Consider the following 15,054-nt stretch of genomic DNA (forward strand, 5'->3'; position numbering starts at 1 on the left):
GCAAGGGCTCAATCTGCCTCTGCTTCTCTGAAAGAACCTGCAGTTTGAAAGATGTGAGGCAGACGCTCCCATCTGCGGGAGCAATCTGTGGTTCTTCTGTGTCAGGATCCTGACCAGTGCTGTTGGGACTAGGGGTCAGAGCAGGGTCAAACTTGAGGCTGAGATCATGTGCTATTTAGCTTCCTGAGTTCATCAGTAATCTCCCTGGAATCCAGAGAGATTACTAAGCAATCCAGGAAGCTGAGTAGCAAATACTGCCTCCTCAGCCACCCTGGAACCTGCATGGGGCTTATCTAAAGCTTCTTTGCAAGAGTGAGATGCTTTTATCCCAGGGCAGCTTGGGGTCTGGAGAGGGGAGGCTGGCCCAGGGCTCCTCCAGCCGGCAGGGGTGGGGGTGGCACTCGGGGCTCTGGCTGCGAGGGGGAGAGGGGGTCGAGGAAGGAACGGGCGGGGCCGGAGGCTAGCCTCCCCAACGGGGGTTCCACCCACAGGACCAAGCCTTTCAGATTTTCTCTGTGCTTCTTCGTGGCCATAGCCAGCACATCAAAAGGCCAAGTCATCTCATCCCAGAGAATCTCAAAAGGGATCTCACTGTATTTCCACCTGTTATTAGTTGGCTGGTGAGCTGCTCCCTCTGAACCTCAAGGCACACCTCACTAGGGCATAAGCAACATCCATGGTCTGCTTCAGAAAAGTGCTGATCTCCAAGATCTGTCCGGCAGCCATGTGAAGCAGCCCATTGGCTTTTATTATACCCTTGACGTGGCAACCAGAGCATATGCTAAGTTCGAAAGAGCTGTTCTTCAATCAGCCATTTGATTGATACTCCTTACTCCCATGTTCTGAGAGCATACTGCTTGCCAGCCACCTACAGGGGGAACCAGACTGACAATACCCAAAGGGGGAGATCAGCAGTAAGAGAGGTTATGCCAGGGGTCTCAAACATGCGGCCCGCGGAGCTCTTCCCTGCGGCCCGCGGAGCTCCCCAGGGCTGCCCAGAGGGGGGGGGCAAAGGGGGCAATTTGCCCCGGGCCCCGGGCTCCGCAGGGGCCCCCAAGAGAAAAGCGGAGGCTCCCGCCTCCGCCCCTCTCCTGGAGCCTCGGCGCATAGAGCGCCGAGTCTCCGTCCGAGCGCCTGAGCCCCGCCCCGATCCGAGCCGCGTGGGGCGGGGGCGGGGCTGGGAGCTCTGGGCTGAGCGCTGCGCTCGGCGTGGAGCTCACAGCCCCGCCCCCTCACCACACGGCTCTGAGCGGGACGAAGCTCAGGCCTCGCCGGAGACGCGCTCGGGTAAGGGGGGGGGGAAGCGGGACCCACCGGGGCCGGGCCGGGGCCTGGGTGGGAAGCGGGACCCGCCGGGGCCGGGGCCGGGGCCGGGCCGGGGGGTGGGGGAGGGAAGCGAGACCCGCCGGGGCCGGGGCCGGGCCGGGGGGTGGGGGAGGGAAGCGAGACCCGCCGGGGCCGGGGCCGGGCCGGGGGGTGGGGGAGGGAAGCGAGACCCGCCGGGGCCGGGCCGGGGGGGGGGGCAGGGACGCGAGACCGGCCGGGCCGGGGGTGGGGAAGGGAAGCGAGACCCGCCGGGGCCGGGGGGTGGGGGAGGGAAGCGAGACCCGCCGCGGCCCGGCCGGGCCGGGGGGGGGGGGGAGGGAAGCGAGACCCGCCGGGGCCGGGGGGGGGGGGGGGGGGGAAGCGAGACCGGCCGGGCCGGGGGGGGGGGGAAGGGGAGCGAGACCCGCCGGGGCCGGGCCGGGGGGAGGGGGGAAGGGAAGCGAGACGGGCCGGGCCAGGGGGGGGGGAAGGGAAGCGAGACCCGCCGGGGCCGGGCCGGGGGCGGGGGGAAGGGAAGCGAGACCCGCCGGGCCGGGCCGGGGGGGGGGGGGGAAGGGCGGCGAGACCCGCCGGGCCGGGCCGGGGGGGGCGGAGGGAAGCGAGACCCGCCGGGGCCGGGCCGGGCCGGGGGGTGGGGGAGGGAAGCGGGACCCGCCGGGGCCGGGCCGGGGGGTGGGGGAGGGAAGCGGGACCCGCCGGGGCCGGGCCGGGGGGTGGGGGAGGGAAGCGGGACCCGCCGGGCCGGGGCGGGGGTGGGGAAGGGAAGCGGGACCCGCCGGGGCCGGGGCCGGGGGGTGGGGGAGGGAAGCGGGACCGGCCGGGGCCGGGGTGGGAAGCGGGACCGGCCGGGGTGGGGAAAAGAGGGACCCGCCGCCGCCGCCGAAGCGCAGCCCGGTCTTTGGCGGTGGGGGGCCCCTTCTGTTCCGGGACCCGCCGCCTAAGTGCCCAGCCGCCAAGCCACCAAACAGCTGTTGGTAGCGCTTAGCACTTTCCAGGAGGGAGGGGGGAGGAGCGGGGAGCCGCGCGCTTAGGGGAGGAGGTGGTGAAGAGACAGGGCAGGGGTGGGGCCAGGGGCAGCAATGGGGCGTGTCAGTGATGCGGCCCTCGGGCCAATGCACTAGTCCTCATGCGGCCCTCGGGGTCATTTGAGTTTGAGACCCCTGGGTTATGCAGATATGACGGAATGCACACATCTCTTGAATAACAATGCCCCATTTTTACATAGTCACTTTTAAAAATATAGCTGCACTTTAATGTTTCCATTAATGTATTCTTAATTACTGTAGCTAATTCCTGGCAGTCCCAAAAGTTGACTGAGTGACTGATTCATAGACATTATTTCATACTTTAACTACTTCAATAAAAATGTATTTATGTCCCCTGCAGTTCCTATGGTTCCTTGAGGTGTTGTAGTCAGTGTGGATCCCATGGCCTACCCTCTGTCCCCGCTTTTTGGAGTCCTCAGCAACACACACTTTGACTTGTGAGGGAACTGAAAGAAAGTTGTGGCCACCTGGCCTTTTATGCCTTTGGTTGAGGAGATACAGACACATGCACTTACTGACACCAGCATTCAAAAAAACCAGCCTTGTTCACGTGAGGCGCGGGCACACCTACAGTGGGATCCACACTGATTACATAATCTTGAAGAACCACAGTTACTGTGTAAGGGAAGTAACTGTTCTTTTTAGCTCTTGAAGAGGGTTTCTGTTCTGGCAGAATTGTTTACTATGGGTTGGGCTTCATTTTAAATACTGTGTTTTCTTTTTAAGTCTGAAGCCAGCAATGACATACCAGTGGAAGTACACGTCAATTCAGGTGAAGAAAGAACCATGAAGTAGAATGCGCCATCACTTCCTATCAAACAGGTAAAGGACAAGGATTGGTCACAATTGTTTCTCAAAACAGTCTGGGCAAATGAAGGCAGTGTTGTCCTGTGCTCAGAGCAGGAGATGTGGAAGTGACTAGAGTTCTGTTTCTGACTTTGCTACTGACTCTCTGTATAACTGTGGGCAAGTCACATGATCACTCTAGCCTTCAGTTTCCACATTCCTGGAATGAGGGTAATAACCAACCTTTTTAAAGCAGGTTAAGATCACAGGACAAAAAAAGGGCTATGTAACTGAAGAATATTATGTTAAAAATGTAGATTAATCTGTGGCATGAATGAGGTTTGCATTAAACTCTGCTGCCTCTATATTTTTATTTGATAAGATAGTGGACCTGTTTAAAATGTACATGTCGTAGTTATATAGCCAGCCAATTTTTTAAAGTGCTGCTTTGAAGTTTGCAAATACAATAGAGAAATATTTGGTTTGGTTTTGTCTGCAAGACTGACAGTGTGGTTGACAGATGCTTACCTCCCTATACACTCATCTTTACCATTTTCATCTGTGTTACACGAAAGAATGATTTTACTCTAGAAAGTGACATTGTGGGTTCGTGTTTGTTTCTCAAAGACTTCTGTATCAAGCTCAGTTTACAAGCAAAATGTTCCTCCCCCACCTCAACTGCCAGCCCTGTAAACTCCATCTAGGTTTAAAAAACAGGTTGAGGTCATTGAATTTCATGAATCATCAGCACTAACAAAAAGGCTCTGCAGATATGACTGAATGCACACATCTCTTGAATAACAATGCCTCATTTTTACGTAATCACTTTTAAGAATAGAGCTGCACTTTAATGTTTCCATTAATGTATCCTTAATTACTGTAGTTAACTCCTGACAGTTCCAAAAGTAGGCCGAGTCACTGATTCATAGACGTTATTTCATACTTTAACTACAACAATAAATATGTATTTATCTTTTTCAAAATAGCTACATAAAATAGAAATAAACATAAGAAAGAGGAGAAAAGGTTTGTCTTGAGTGAGAGGCATGAGGGAAAATGAAGAGGATGTGTAATTTAAAATATTTTTTCACTGTGATTTAGGAAGGATCTATATGCTACAAAAACATTAATATTGTCTTCTGTATACAAAGATGCATTTACAAGTGTCAGGTTAATCAGAAACATTACATTGTCCTTTCCTTACCATTAGATATTTTATATACAAATAGACCTATTTTCAGCTGTTTTTATTTCACCTTTTGAGAACTTACCTAAATTATTTGTTTCTAATTAAGCAAAGGGAGGGGGGAATCATACTCTTAACATTCACTTTACACATTTATGTTTTTCAAAACTCTGTTCCCAAAATCTATCAGTCCCAGTACTGGACTCACACTATGCAAATAAGTTTGAACAACATCTCTAGTGCAAGCTGGTGTCTGAAGTCCTGATTTGTGAAGTGTCTCTGGTGTCCATTTTACCCTGTCTATTTACTTAACTCTTTTAAACATTTAATTCTTTAAATATGTTTGAATGGTTAAAAGGGGGAAGTGTAGGCCTTGAAATACTACTCACTTTTCCGTAAGTTATCTGTAGAGACGCTACAATGAACTTTTTATAAATTGAGCCACTTAAAAACCTCAGTCCTTAGCCGGAGAGAGATGGTGAAAGCTGAATTCTGTGTCTTTTGTCAGCTGTGCTGATGAATGGCTGGTGAAGCAGTGATCACTGCTTAGATAAGAGTCCATAGACTTTGCTTGAGTCAGGGCATTTTGTTAGATTTGGGTAATCCCAGTGCTGGAGATCAGTACTGTAAGCTTTTAACAAGACACATTTTTTCTACTTACACTGCTTAGGATATATGCTTAAGTATGTCAGATTGTGCTTTTTTTTCTTTTTATTTCTTTCTCCTTTTAAGTCACTTGCAATACTAATGTTTGAATCAGGCCCACTAATGGGGCGGAGCAAAGGGAGCAATTGCCCAGGGGCCTGGGTGATTTAAAAGGGCCTGGGGCCCCCCGGCCACCACTGCTGCAATAGTGATGGGGGTGGCCAGGAGCCACAGGCCCTTTTAAATTACCCGGGTGGGCTGCAGGGCCCGCTCTGCAGAAGCAGTGGGCTGGGGAAGTCGGTGGCTGCCGCACGCCACCCCTGCAAGGAAATGCCTCCTCTCCGCCGCAGGCCCCAGCACCAGACAAGTAGGGCTGGGTGGGGCCCTGGGGGGTGGGACCGCTCTGTGTTCCCAAGCTTCAGTTAAAAAACAAGGAGTCCGGTGGCACCTTAAAGACTAACAGATTTATTTGGGCATAAGATTTCGCGGGTAAAAACCTCACTTCTTCTAATGCATGGAGTGAAAGTTACAGATGCAGGCATTATGTAATGACACATGAAGAGAAGGGAGTAGGGAGCTTCAGTTGTTCTGCCCCCTAGGACTGTACTGGGAGAGGGGATCCCTGCTCTGTGCTGGCTGCAGCAGGGCCAGTGAGTGCAGCCATAGGGGAGTGGGTCTGTGGGAGTGTGTGCTGGGCTGTGAGGGGGTGGGGGGTGCTGGGCAGTGGGGGAGGTTTGTGTAGGAGTGCTGGGCATTGGGGGGCGGCCTGTGTGTGCTAGGGTGACCAGATCACCCAGGTCAAATATCGGGACGCGGGGGGGCAGGGCGGGGGCAGAGGGGGAAAAAATGGCGGCAGAGCAAAAAAAAAAAAAAATCCCCCACCCCCGATTCCTCCTCCCTCCGCAAGCGCTGGAGGGAGGCCCAGGAGACTCAGGGGAGCATGGGGTCGGGGTGAGTGTGAGTCCAGCCTGGCCCCGAGCAGGCAGGACTCAGGCGCGGTATCTGGAGGGAGAGTACGGGGTGGCCTGCGGGGCCAGGCAGCGGCTGTTCTCCCCACCTGGGCAGCAGGACTCGGGAGCAGCCGCTGCTGCAGCTCCCACTGCCGCGGGGGGAGGAAGCGGCCGCTGGCCAAGCTCGGCAGCTGCAGCTCTGGCGCCCACGAACCCCCCGAGCCCGGGCCTGCTGCGGGGACCCAGCGCGCACGCTGCGCATACCCAGCCCTGGCCACTCGCGTCTGGGCTGGCTGCCCAGCTGGTGCAATCCTGCGGGCGGCCTCGGAGTGGGGGCAGCAGGCCCCAGCCCCCCGCATCCCGCTCGGGTCCTGCAGGGGAACGAACGGGACTGGGCTGCCGATGCCTCCGCCACGGGATTGCACCAGCTGGGCAGCCAGCCCAGACGCGACTGGCCAGGGGCTGAGCGCAGTGTGCGCGCTGCCCCGCAGCAGGCCCGGGCTCGGGGGGTTCGGGCCCGGGCACCAAAGCCGCAGCCGCTGAGCGCCACGTGCTTGGCCACTTCCTCCCCCCGCAGCAGTGGGAGCTGCAGCAGCGGCTGCTCCCGAGTCCCCTGCCCAGGTGGGGAGAACAGCCGCCACCTAGCCCCACGGGCCGCCCCCCTACTCTCCCTCCAGGTACCGCTCGGGGCCAGGCCAGACTCACACTCACCCCGGCCCCGCACTCCCCTGAGTCTCCTGGGCATGGCATGCTTGGAAAGAGGCGGGGATTTGGGGAGGGAGACAATGGGGCAGTGAGGGGGCGGGGATGGGGGCGAGGATTTGGGGAAGGATCCAATGGGGGAAGGAGGGGGCGGAGTCGGGGCAGGGGAGGGCGCGAGCCCTTCAGGCTCTGGAGCCTTTGCTTGTTTGTCCAGTGTCCCGACCTAACATTGGTCGGGATGCGGGACAAACAAGCAAATATCGGGACAGTCCCGATAAAATCGGGACGTCTGGTCACCCTAGTGTGTGCTAGGGGCGCTAGGCAGTGGGGGCTCTGTGTGGAGTGCTGTATAGTTGTAGTGGAGGGGCTGTGGGGAAGGGCATTGGGTTGTGCAGGGTTGGGGAGATCTGTGTGTGTCGGGGCACTAGGCATTTGCGGTGGGGCTGTGGGTGGGGGGAGTGCTGGGCAGGTATGGCGGTGTGCAAAGCGCTGGGGCTATGAGCGGGGCAGGCTAGGCATAGGGGGTTGGCAGGGGTTGGGGGGAGGTGGGCTGTGTGGCATGGCCTGGTTCTACCCTAGAGGGGAAGGGGCATGCTGGCAGCCCAGGGCCAGTGGGCGTCTGGTGGCTGCCAGTCTGTAAACAGTGCTCTCGCACTTGGCTGGACAGAGTGGGGCTGCCCCATCCATGTCATGCCTCATTGCCCCTGGCCAGCCCCTTGCTCTGGGCACTGACCTCCCCGGACCATGCTCCATTGCCCCCGTGGGGGCCCACAAATATGTTTGACACCGGGCCCACAAAAGTTTCATCCAGCCCTGGCTCCCAAGCACGCATGGGGTGGTACCGGCAGTTGCGAAGGCAGCCAGGCGGGCACATCCCTTTCTAGGGGGCCCATTGACTGTTCTGCCCTGGGGCCTGGAATTGCTGTCCACAGGCCAGAGCAAAATCCTGCCCTCACTCATCTGAACTTGCTATAGGATAGGTCTGTGGGTTATACTGTTAGGACAGAATGACTTTGCGGTGATGATGTGGAGAACCCCTTTAGCGATGTTTCCTAAATGGTGGGTTCTGGGAAGAGTCTTGGTGCTCCAAAGGCATCCCCAAATCCCACAATCTCACTTCCCCTAGGCAGTAGGCAAGGCCAGCGTGGAGGAAGCAGACAGAGGCAAAAGGTGGATAGTCAGCAGCCTGGTTAGACAGGAGAGGGGAGGCGGGATTGCAGGAGGGGGCAGGGCTGGGAGAGGACAGCATGGGGGCTGGGAGGAGCTGCGCAGTGGGCTTGGGCTGAGACGGGGAAGGGGTAGTGAGGGCCTTGAGAAGGGGAACCAGGGGGTAGTGGTGGATCCCAAAATTAATGTTTGCTATCGGTTCTTCATCTATCTAATTTTGTTAACTTTAGTGCAGTTACTCTGGGTATGTCTACACTACCTGCCGGATCGGTGGGTAGTGATTGATCTATTAGGGATCGATGTATCACGTCTCATGTAGACATGATACATCGGTCCCCGAACGCGCTCCCCATCGACTCCGGAACTCCACCAGGGCAAGAGGCAGAAGCGGAGTCGACGGGGGAGTGGCACCAAGTCAATCTAAGATACGCAACTTCAGCTACCTAGATCGATTTTCCTTCCCCTCCCCCCCGCCCAGTGTAGACCAGGCCTCTGGATTTACACCAGTGTAAATCAGATTAGAATCAGGCCCTGTATATTTAACAGGTTTGAAAAATTGTTCAGTGGTAAAAGGTATTGGTTACTCGAATTCAAGTTGGGGATGTATTGTTGGGGAGTGTTCTCCCCACTTCCTGTGTTCCCCAACCACAACATTCCCCAGCCAGAGGAGCAAAGTTCTCTGTGGCTTATGTGATAGTTATAGTATGAGCTCCTTGCAGCAGGGTTTTGCTGTGTGGTTTGTACAGCACCTAGCACAATGCATTCTACTATAATACCAATAAGTAAATCACTGCACTACAAAGATATCTATATTTATCAGCATGTGCCTTGAGCAATTGCTGATTAAATTGCAAACCAAAATAAGTATGTTTTTAATGGCAAATTAGCAGTGGCAAAAAATAAGCCTATGATATTAATTTTATTTCCTCCCCTTCTTTGGACACAGGTGCATAGAAGATTTAGACAAGATCAACATTTTTCTCTCTCTCTCTCTCTCTCTCTATATATATATAGAGAGAGAGGGGGGGGAAGATGACTGAAGAATCTGTTTTGATTACAAGTATAGTTAACCTGTGTTCTGCCTCAGGAAGGACTATCTGGTACTCTGGTATGGATTCTCTGTGAATGGACACTGCCTAGGATTTGTCAGCTGGAAACTTTTAGGCGTCAGTCTGCAACAGCATCCAGAGAGCTTTAAGGTTCTGCCTATGCAGAGCCTACTGGAGGATCAGCACCGCAAGTAGCAAGTCTCAGAACTCCTCAATCTCTAGTTACTATTTATATGCATAATTAAAATTCAAATTCAATAAATTTGTCCTGCTTTTTTTCCTTTCTCTTCTCACATTCTTTAAATGAACTTTAATATTATCTGATATTTGCACCGTTTCTAAAGGGGAGTGAAGTAGAATGATTCTCAGGGCCAGCGAACAACGTTGTTTTTTTTTAAACTGAGGAGGGGGGAAAGCATAAGTAACATGTCAGTAGTGTAACATTGGTTAACAGATTATCAATGAAAACAATTACAATGACCCTCTGTTTTGTCTGAGTCCTTCCCCCTTTTTTATACAAATCTTCTGCCTCATCTGTTCCAGTGGGAGGTATATAATGGAGCATCTGTGAGTTCCTTTCTAGTAGATGGATGGGAATGGAGTTGTTTATGTTTGTTCCTTCTTTTGCTTGAATGCACAGCTCAGTGAGGATCGGAATGTTGTGTTGGTGGGAACCAGCTATAACATAACCGGTGACTGTTTCCTTATTCTCAGCCAGGCGGAGAAGAGACTGTGGAACAAAGGGACTGCAAAAGGATTTTCAAGATTTCTAAATGGTTCTGTGCACAATAGATACCCTTTTCATTATTTCCTGCCACATACATTAATCATATCCAGAGTGAGAGATTCTTTGAAGGTTAATGAAATGTCAATAGCTCACAGAATTTAGCCTTTGTTAGTGAGACTTTAATACTTGCAAATTAACCCAAACGGGTATATGTAAAATACCCTACCAGGGCTTGGCATGCCTTAACATCCTAAAAAGATCAGGCAAGAGGATAAAAGCAAATTGGATCAAAAAAATATTCAGCTACTACCTGGCAAATGTTCTTGCTGCGTTCATTCCATGGATTATGAAAAAATACAAATATTAGCTTGTGGGGGGATTTTAACCAGGGCCACCTCTATAGCTCAGCCAGAGTGCGTATGTTACCTAGAATTATGTCCCAGCAAAATGTTCCACACATGTTTGAGCAATTGATGCTGGATTGGGTGGTTGTGGCAATTCACTGAGAGACACGGAACCCCTTTTTTAGCATGAAACTGCACAACAATCTTTGTTTTTCTCCAGCTATAGAGTACTGAAGTCGTGTTTCTAATGTTAGCATATTTTAAAAAATAAAATGAAAAACTCAGGCCAACCCAACGGAATTCTTCCATCAACCTAGCAACTGCCTCTCAGGGAGGGGGATTACCTACACCGATGGGAGAACCCCTCCTGTTGGCATAGGTAGTGTCTACACTGAAGCACTACAGCGGGACAGTAGTTGTGCCCCTGTAGAGTTTCAAGTGTAGACAAGCCCTCAGTGTACTCTCTCTTTCATCACATAAGTTTAACAAAACACTCACTGTTTTTTGTTCCGGTGCACACCACTCCAGTACAAATACAAATTGCTGCTTCTCTGGTTCAGGAGAATAACATCTTGTATGTGTAGTTTTCTCCCAGAGAAAACAATTAGTTCTGGTTCAGTTAATTAGAAAAGCAACAGTAGGTGCATAAATCTTGTTCAGTAGTGTTAGGCATAGAGTATATAATACCTTTGTTCTTGGTGCAGAATGTAAAACTAATACCGTGTGTATTATATTATTTTAAAACAACATCAAGATGATTCAGAGATTTTGAATCAGTATTTGAAGAATACAGTGGTTTGAAGAATCCATAACTGTAGGATTTTGTATAGTACACAAAACCCCAAAGAAGCTTGAAACTAACATTGCCAGAATGTACTTTCCTATATCTCCCATATTCCGATTTGTTTCTGTAACTTACCAAGTGTCTTGTGTTCAGCACTGTTCAGATGTGTAGGCTGTGGAGGGTTTAAAGCTACTGCCCCTAACATTTTCTGCTTGTTGGTCATTGGCCTGATTTTTCAAAGGTGCATAATTTGCTTTTAAGTTCATTTGTGAGTGCTTAACCCCTGGTGGAATTGGGCCATTCCAGATCTTTCTTTAAAGCCATCACTTCAATTTTGTATTTAGACTGTTTATATTCAAAGACACACAACCTATTTTACCTTAATGGTGCCTGCTTAGTGTCCAGGCTGTCTCAGGGGTAAAATAAAAGTGTGGTGCCTTGGTGTAGTCTGTTTATTGATAGGATCAGAAAATGAAGAATATTAGCACCAGGACTTAGTTGCTCAGATATCACAGAGATGAGTGCAGTATAGATGCGTGGATAGACTGATAAACAATAAAGTGTTAAGAGCATGGAAATTACTGTTGTTTAAATGTCTCTTTCTGGATGTAATTAATGAAAGGTTGCAAAAAGAACAACAGAAGGAATGTGAAATGTGAAAATTAACAACCGCAAATATCTCCACAATCAAGATGCAGATACCTAAGTTAAAAAAGTAGCTTTCCTTGCAGCAGTGAAGGAACTACAGTGTCAAGGAGGGAAACCAGAGATGCTGCAGATGAACAGGGACCACCATGTGGATGGCCCTCTGCAGCCTAGATTTTGGGGTATCAGTGTTGTGATTTTGACTCCTTTTTTCCATTGGAGGGCGGGACAGATAGACAAACACACACACTTGTGCATGGCAGAAGCTTATAAGGGTAATTTTGTAGGTATTCCTATACAATAGGGATGAGCTAGACCAGGGGTAGGCAACCTATGGCATGCGTGCCAAAGGCGGCATGCGAGCTGATTTTCAGTGGCACTCACACTGCCCAGATCCTGGCCACCGGTCCGGGGCCTCTGCATTTTAATTTAATTTTAAATGAAGTTTCTTAAACATTTTTAAAAACCTTATTTACTTTACATACAACAATAGTTTAGTTATATATTATAGACTTATAGAAAGAGACCTTCTAAAAACGTTAAAATGTATGATTGGCACGTGAGACCTTAAATTAGAGTGAATAAATGAAGACTTGGGACAGCACTTCTGAAAGGTTGCCGACCCCTGAGCTAGACTTAAGTTACTAAGATTTGAAAATTTAGCCATTGTGTTTGTACAGTAACTTTAATTTTCAGTATCTCTGTGGGCATTACCATGGTGGCTTCATGTTATGACCTATTACACTGATAACAACTAAGGTGAATTGCCTGAAATGTGCATCCAGATTTGTTAACTTGAAATACCTTCATTCAGCTCCAGAGCTCAACATCTGCTTCTGCGAAGAATTTATCATCCTACCCTTCCGAGAAAATTAACCACATCTGCCACTGTCTCTTGGGACAGACATCCGGACCCGTACACTGGATACTGGCTTGATAATATAATGCCTTCCTTCTCTATATTCAGTCCATTCACAGGGAAGAGGTCTGAACAAAGTTGGATAGGGTTTGGAGGATTGTAGGGATACCCCCTTCACATCAACCAGCAGCATAAGGTGGGGTGGAGAAGAGACGGCTCTTTCTCTTTCAGCAGCTGGGTGATGGAGCAGCCAACTTATTAGGTGATGTGAAAGATGCAAGTTGCAATGGAGAAGTTTTAGGAACAGCACCCTCCCCCTTTTCAACTGTTTTTTTGTTTTGTTTTGTTTTAAAATGAAATGCTATAATAAAGCTAGCCAGTGTATTCACTCAGAAGGCAAGAAAATAAAGTTTCCTGTTTTTCCTCTGGGTTGAGTTTACAAATTGATTTTATGTACATTTAGCAACTTGAAGTCTCACTTCCTTTTATAACAAAGCCACTAAAGGAGCATTTCCTTCTTCATACAGCATAGCTCTATGCAACCTGCTCTTTCCAGTTTATGCCATGAGTCAGAAAAGTAAACTTGGTTCAGAACATTGTACTGTTGCTACAAAGAGTTGTAACTTAACATAGTGCACAAGATTCTTCCTTAATGGTGCCTGCTTAGTGTCCAGGCTGAATCTGGCACAGTGTTTTTGATCCGGATTGTTTTATATCTTAAAATCATTGTTTGCAAATGGCTTGAACTAAAACTGTCTAGTACAAGCAATGAAGCTGGCCTAAAGCAGTGTGTTTACCATCGCATACCAGACTTGACACACTTTCCATATCCTGCTAAAGATGTGAACTAGCTCCAGGCCCCCTCAGTGAGTCATTAAGATCTCTGGAGGGAATGCCCTGCTCACGCAGTACTCCCTGCTATCGCGTTCAGACAGGCATATTGCTCAACAGTATTGTGTGCACACTAAAGAAAATGAAGACAAACAACTTGAATAGTTATTGAAGAATCCTGTTCTAGTATTAACTGTGGCAAATAGATCATTACAAGTGTCCGTGGTTAGTTGCCAGGTTACTGATAAAATGGTATGTTGTACATTGTCCCTCCTTGGGTCCTCTCCATTTGCACCTAGCAATAACAAGATGCTGCTTGGCTGTCATCCAATTCTTTGCCAACTGAGTTCAAAAGGAGCTGGAGCCAAATCATACACAGTCTTTGGCTGCATACTAATTTAAGAGCTCGTTCAGCACCCAGCCTCCATAAGGATATGTTCATGAGGCCTTACAGATGTTGGCTGTACATTAACCTTCATGGCGTGAGATCAGTACAATCTGTCCTTAGAGCAAAATGCATAGATGCTAAAGTCAGCACTTTTGGCCATGAAGCATTTTCCAGGAATGAATAGTAAAGGGGAAAAAAATCTTAACTAGTGAAAAAGGTGAATTGTAAAGGCATATATAGGTTTTCTTTTTCCACTAGCAATACTCTTCTTCTAGAGGCTGTTTGTCAAAGGCTGGAGAAGTAAAAGGTGCTTCTTAGCATGTGTTTTATGTATTCTGTGCCTGTTTCTGAAGTGTAAAATGGGAGTCCCTACTAGCCTACCAGAGGGTTTTTTTGATAGACTAATTGAAGAATTTTGAGTCTCTTAGGGGCAGGGTGCTCTAGCAATGTAAAGTATTACAATATTAACGGAGCTCACAGAGTCAGCTCGTGGCTAGCCAATCAATAGCTCAAAATACTATTGAGGCAGGAAGGCAAAGAGCAAATTATTTTAGTTCTCTGTTGGGCAAGCTAAGGGAGTAATGAAAATATGCAGAGATCTTACATAAAACCTCAGTCTCTTGTATTAATCATGTTTTGCACTTTAATCCGAGAAACTGAGTGCTCTATTAGCATTAATAGATTCATAGTTCTCTTAGGGTATGTCTACACTACCAGATTAGTTCGATTTAACTTAATTCGAATTTGTGGACTCGACCTTACAAAGTCAAATTTGTGTGTCCACACTAAGGACACTAATTCGACTTTGTGAGTCTACACTAACGGGGCAAGTGTCGACATTGGAAGCGGTGCACTGTGGGAAGCTATCCCACAGTTCCCGCAGTCCCCGCTGCCTATTTGAATTCTGGGATTTCCCCACAATGCATACTGGGGGGAAAAATGTGTCGAGGGTGGTCTTGGGTAACTGTCATCATTCAACGTGCTTTCAGACGTCTCAAGGGGAGATGGAGGCGCTTACTGACTCGCTCGGATCTCAGTGAAACCAATATCCCCATTGTTATTGCAGCTTGCTGTGTGCTCCACAATCTCTGTGAGAGCAAGGGGGAGACCTTTATGACGGGATGGGAGGTTGAGGCAAATCGCCTGGCTGCTGATTATGCTCAGCCAGACAGCCGTGCAATTAGAAGAGCCCAGCGGGAGGCACTGTGCATCCGGGAGGCTTTGAAAGCTAGGTTCCTCAGGGAGCAGGGTAACCTGTGACTGTTCAGTTTCTTTACAGAGAAGCTGAACCTGCCCCTGCTTCAGTTACTGTTGACTTTCTTCTGCGGTTACATACCCCGTTCACCACGTTTCCCCCCTTCCAACACACGTTTAAAAATAAAGTTAATGGAACATTGTTAATTAACAACGTTTTCTTTATTAATGAATTCGCATTAAAGGGTTGAAACAGGGACGCAGACTGTGGTGGGTAGGGTGTGCAGTGATGTTAACACCGCTTCTACACTCGAGGAATTATAGGCTCCTGCTCCTGGAGCGGTCTGCAGTGCCGGACTGGTTGTTTCAACGGAGCCTGCCATCCCTCCTTTTTGGGACTCTGTGTGTGGGGGCTATGTGACCTT

At 49.7% G+C, this 15,054-nt stretch overlaps 1 protein-coding gene across 2 annotated transcripts in view; it reads left to right on the top strand.

Annotated features, from left to right (window-relative positions):
- APOO (apolipoprotein O) overlaps window positions 1–8,807 on the top strand; it is a 76,259-nt gene extending 67,452 nt beyond the window's left edge. For both annotated transcript variants that reach the window (XM_045008421.1, XM_045008498.1), the window contains exons 8-9: window positions 3,099–3,194; window positions 8,755–8,807. In XM_045008421.1, the coding sequence (XP_044864356.1) occupies window positions 3,099–3,167 (69 nt within the window). In that variant the 3' untranslated portion in view covers window positions 3,168–3,194; window positions 8,755–8,807. The remainder of the gene's footprint in view (window positions 1–3,098; window positions 3,195–8,754) is intronic.
- Window positions 8,808–15,054: the final 6,247 nt, after the last annotated feature.

The sequence above is a fragment of the Mauremys mutica genome, chromosome 1 (assembly GCF_020497125.1).
Source record: "Mauremys mutica isolate MM-2020 ecotype Southern chromosome 1, ASM2049712v1, whole genome shotgun sequence".
Lineage (NCBI taxonomy): Eukaryota > Metazoa > Chordata > Testudines > Geoemydidae > Mauremys > Mauremys mutica.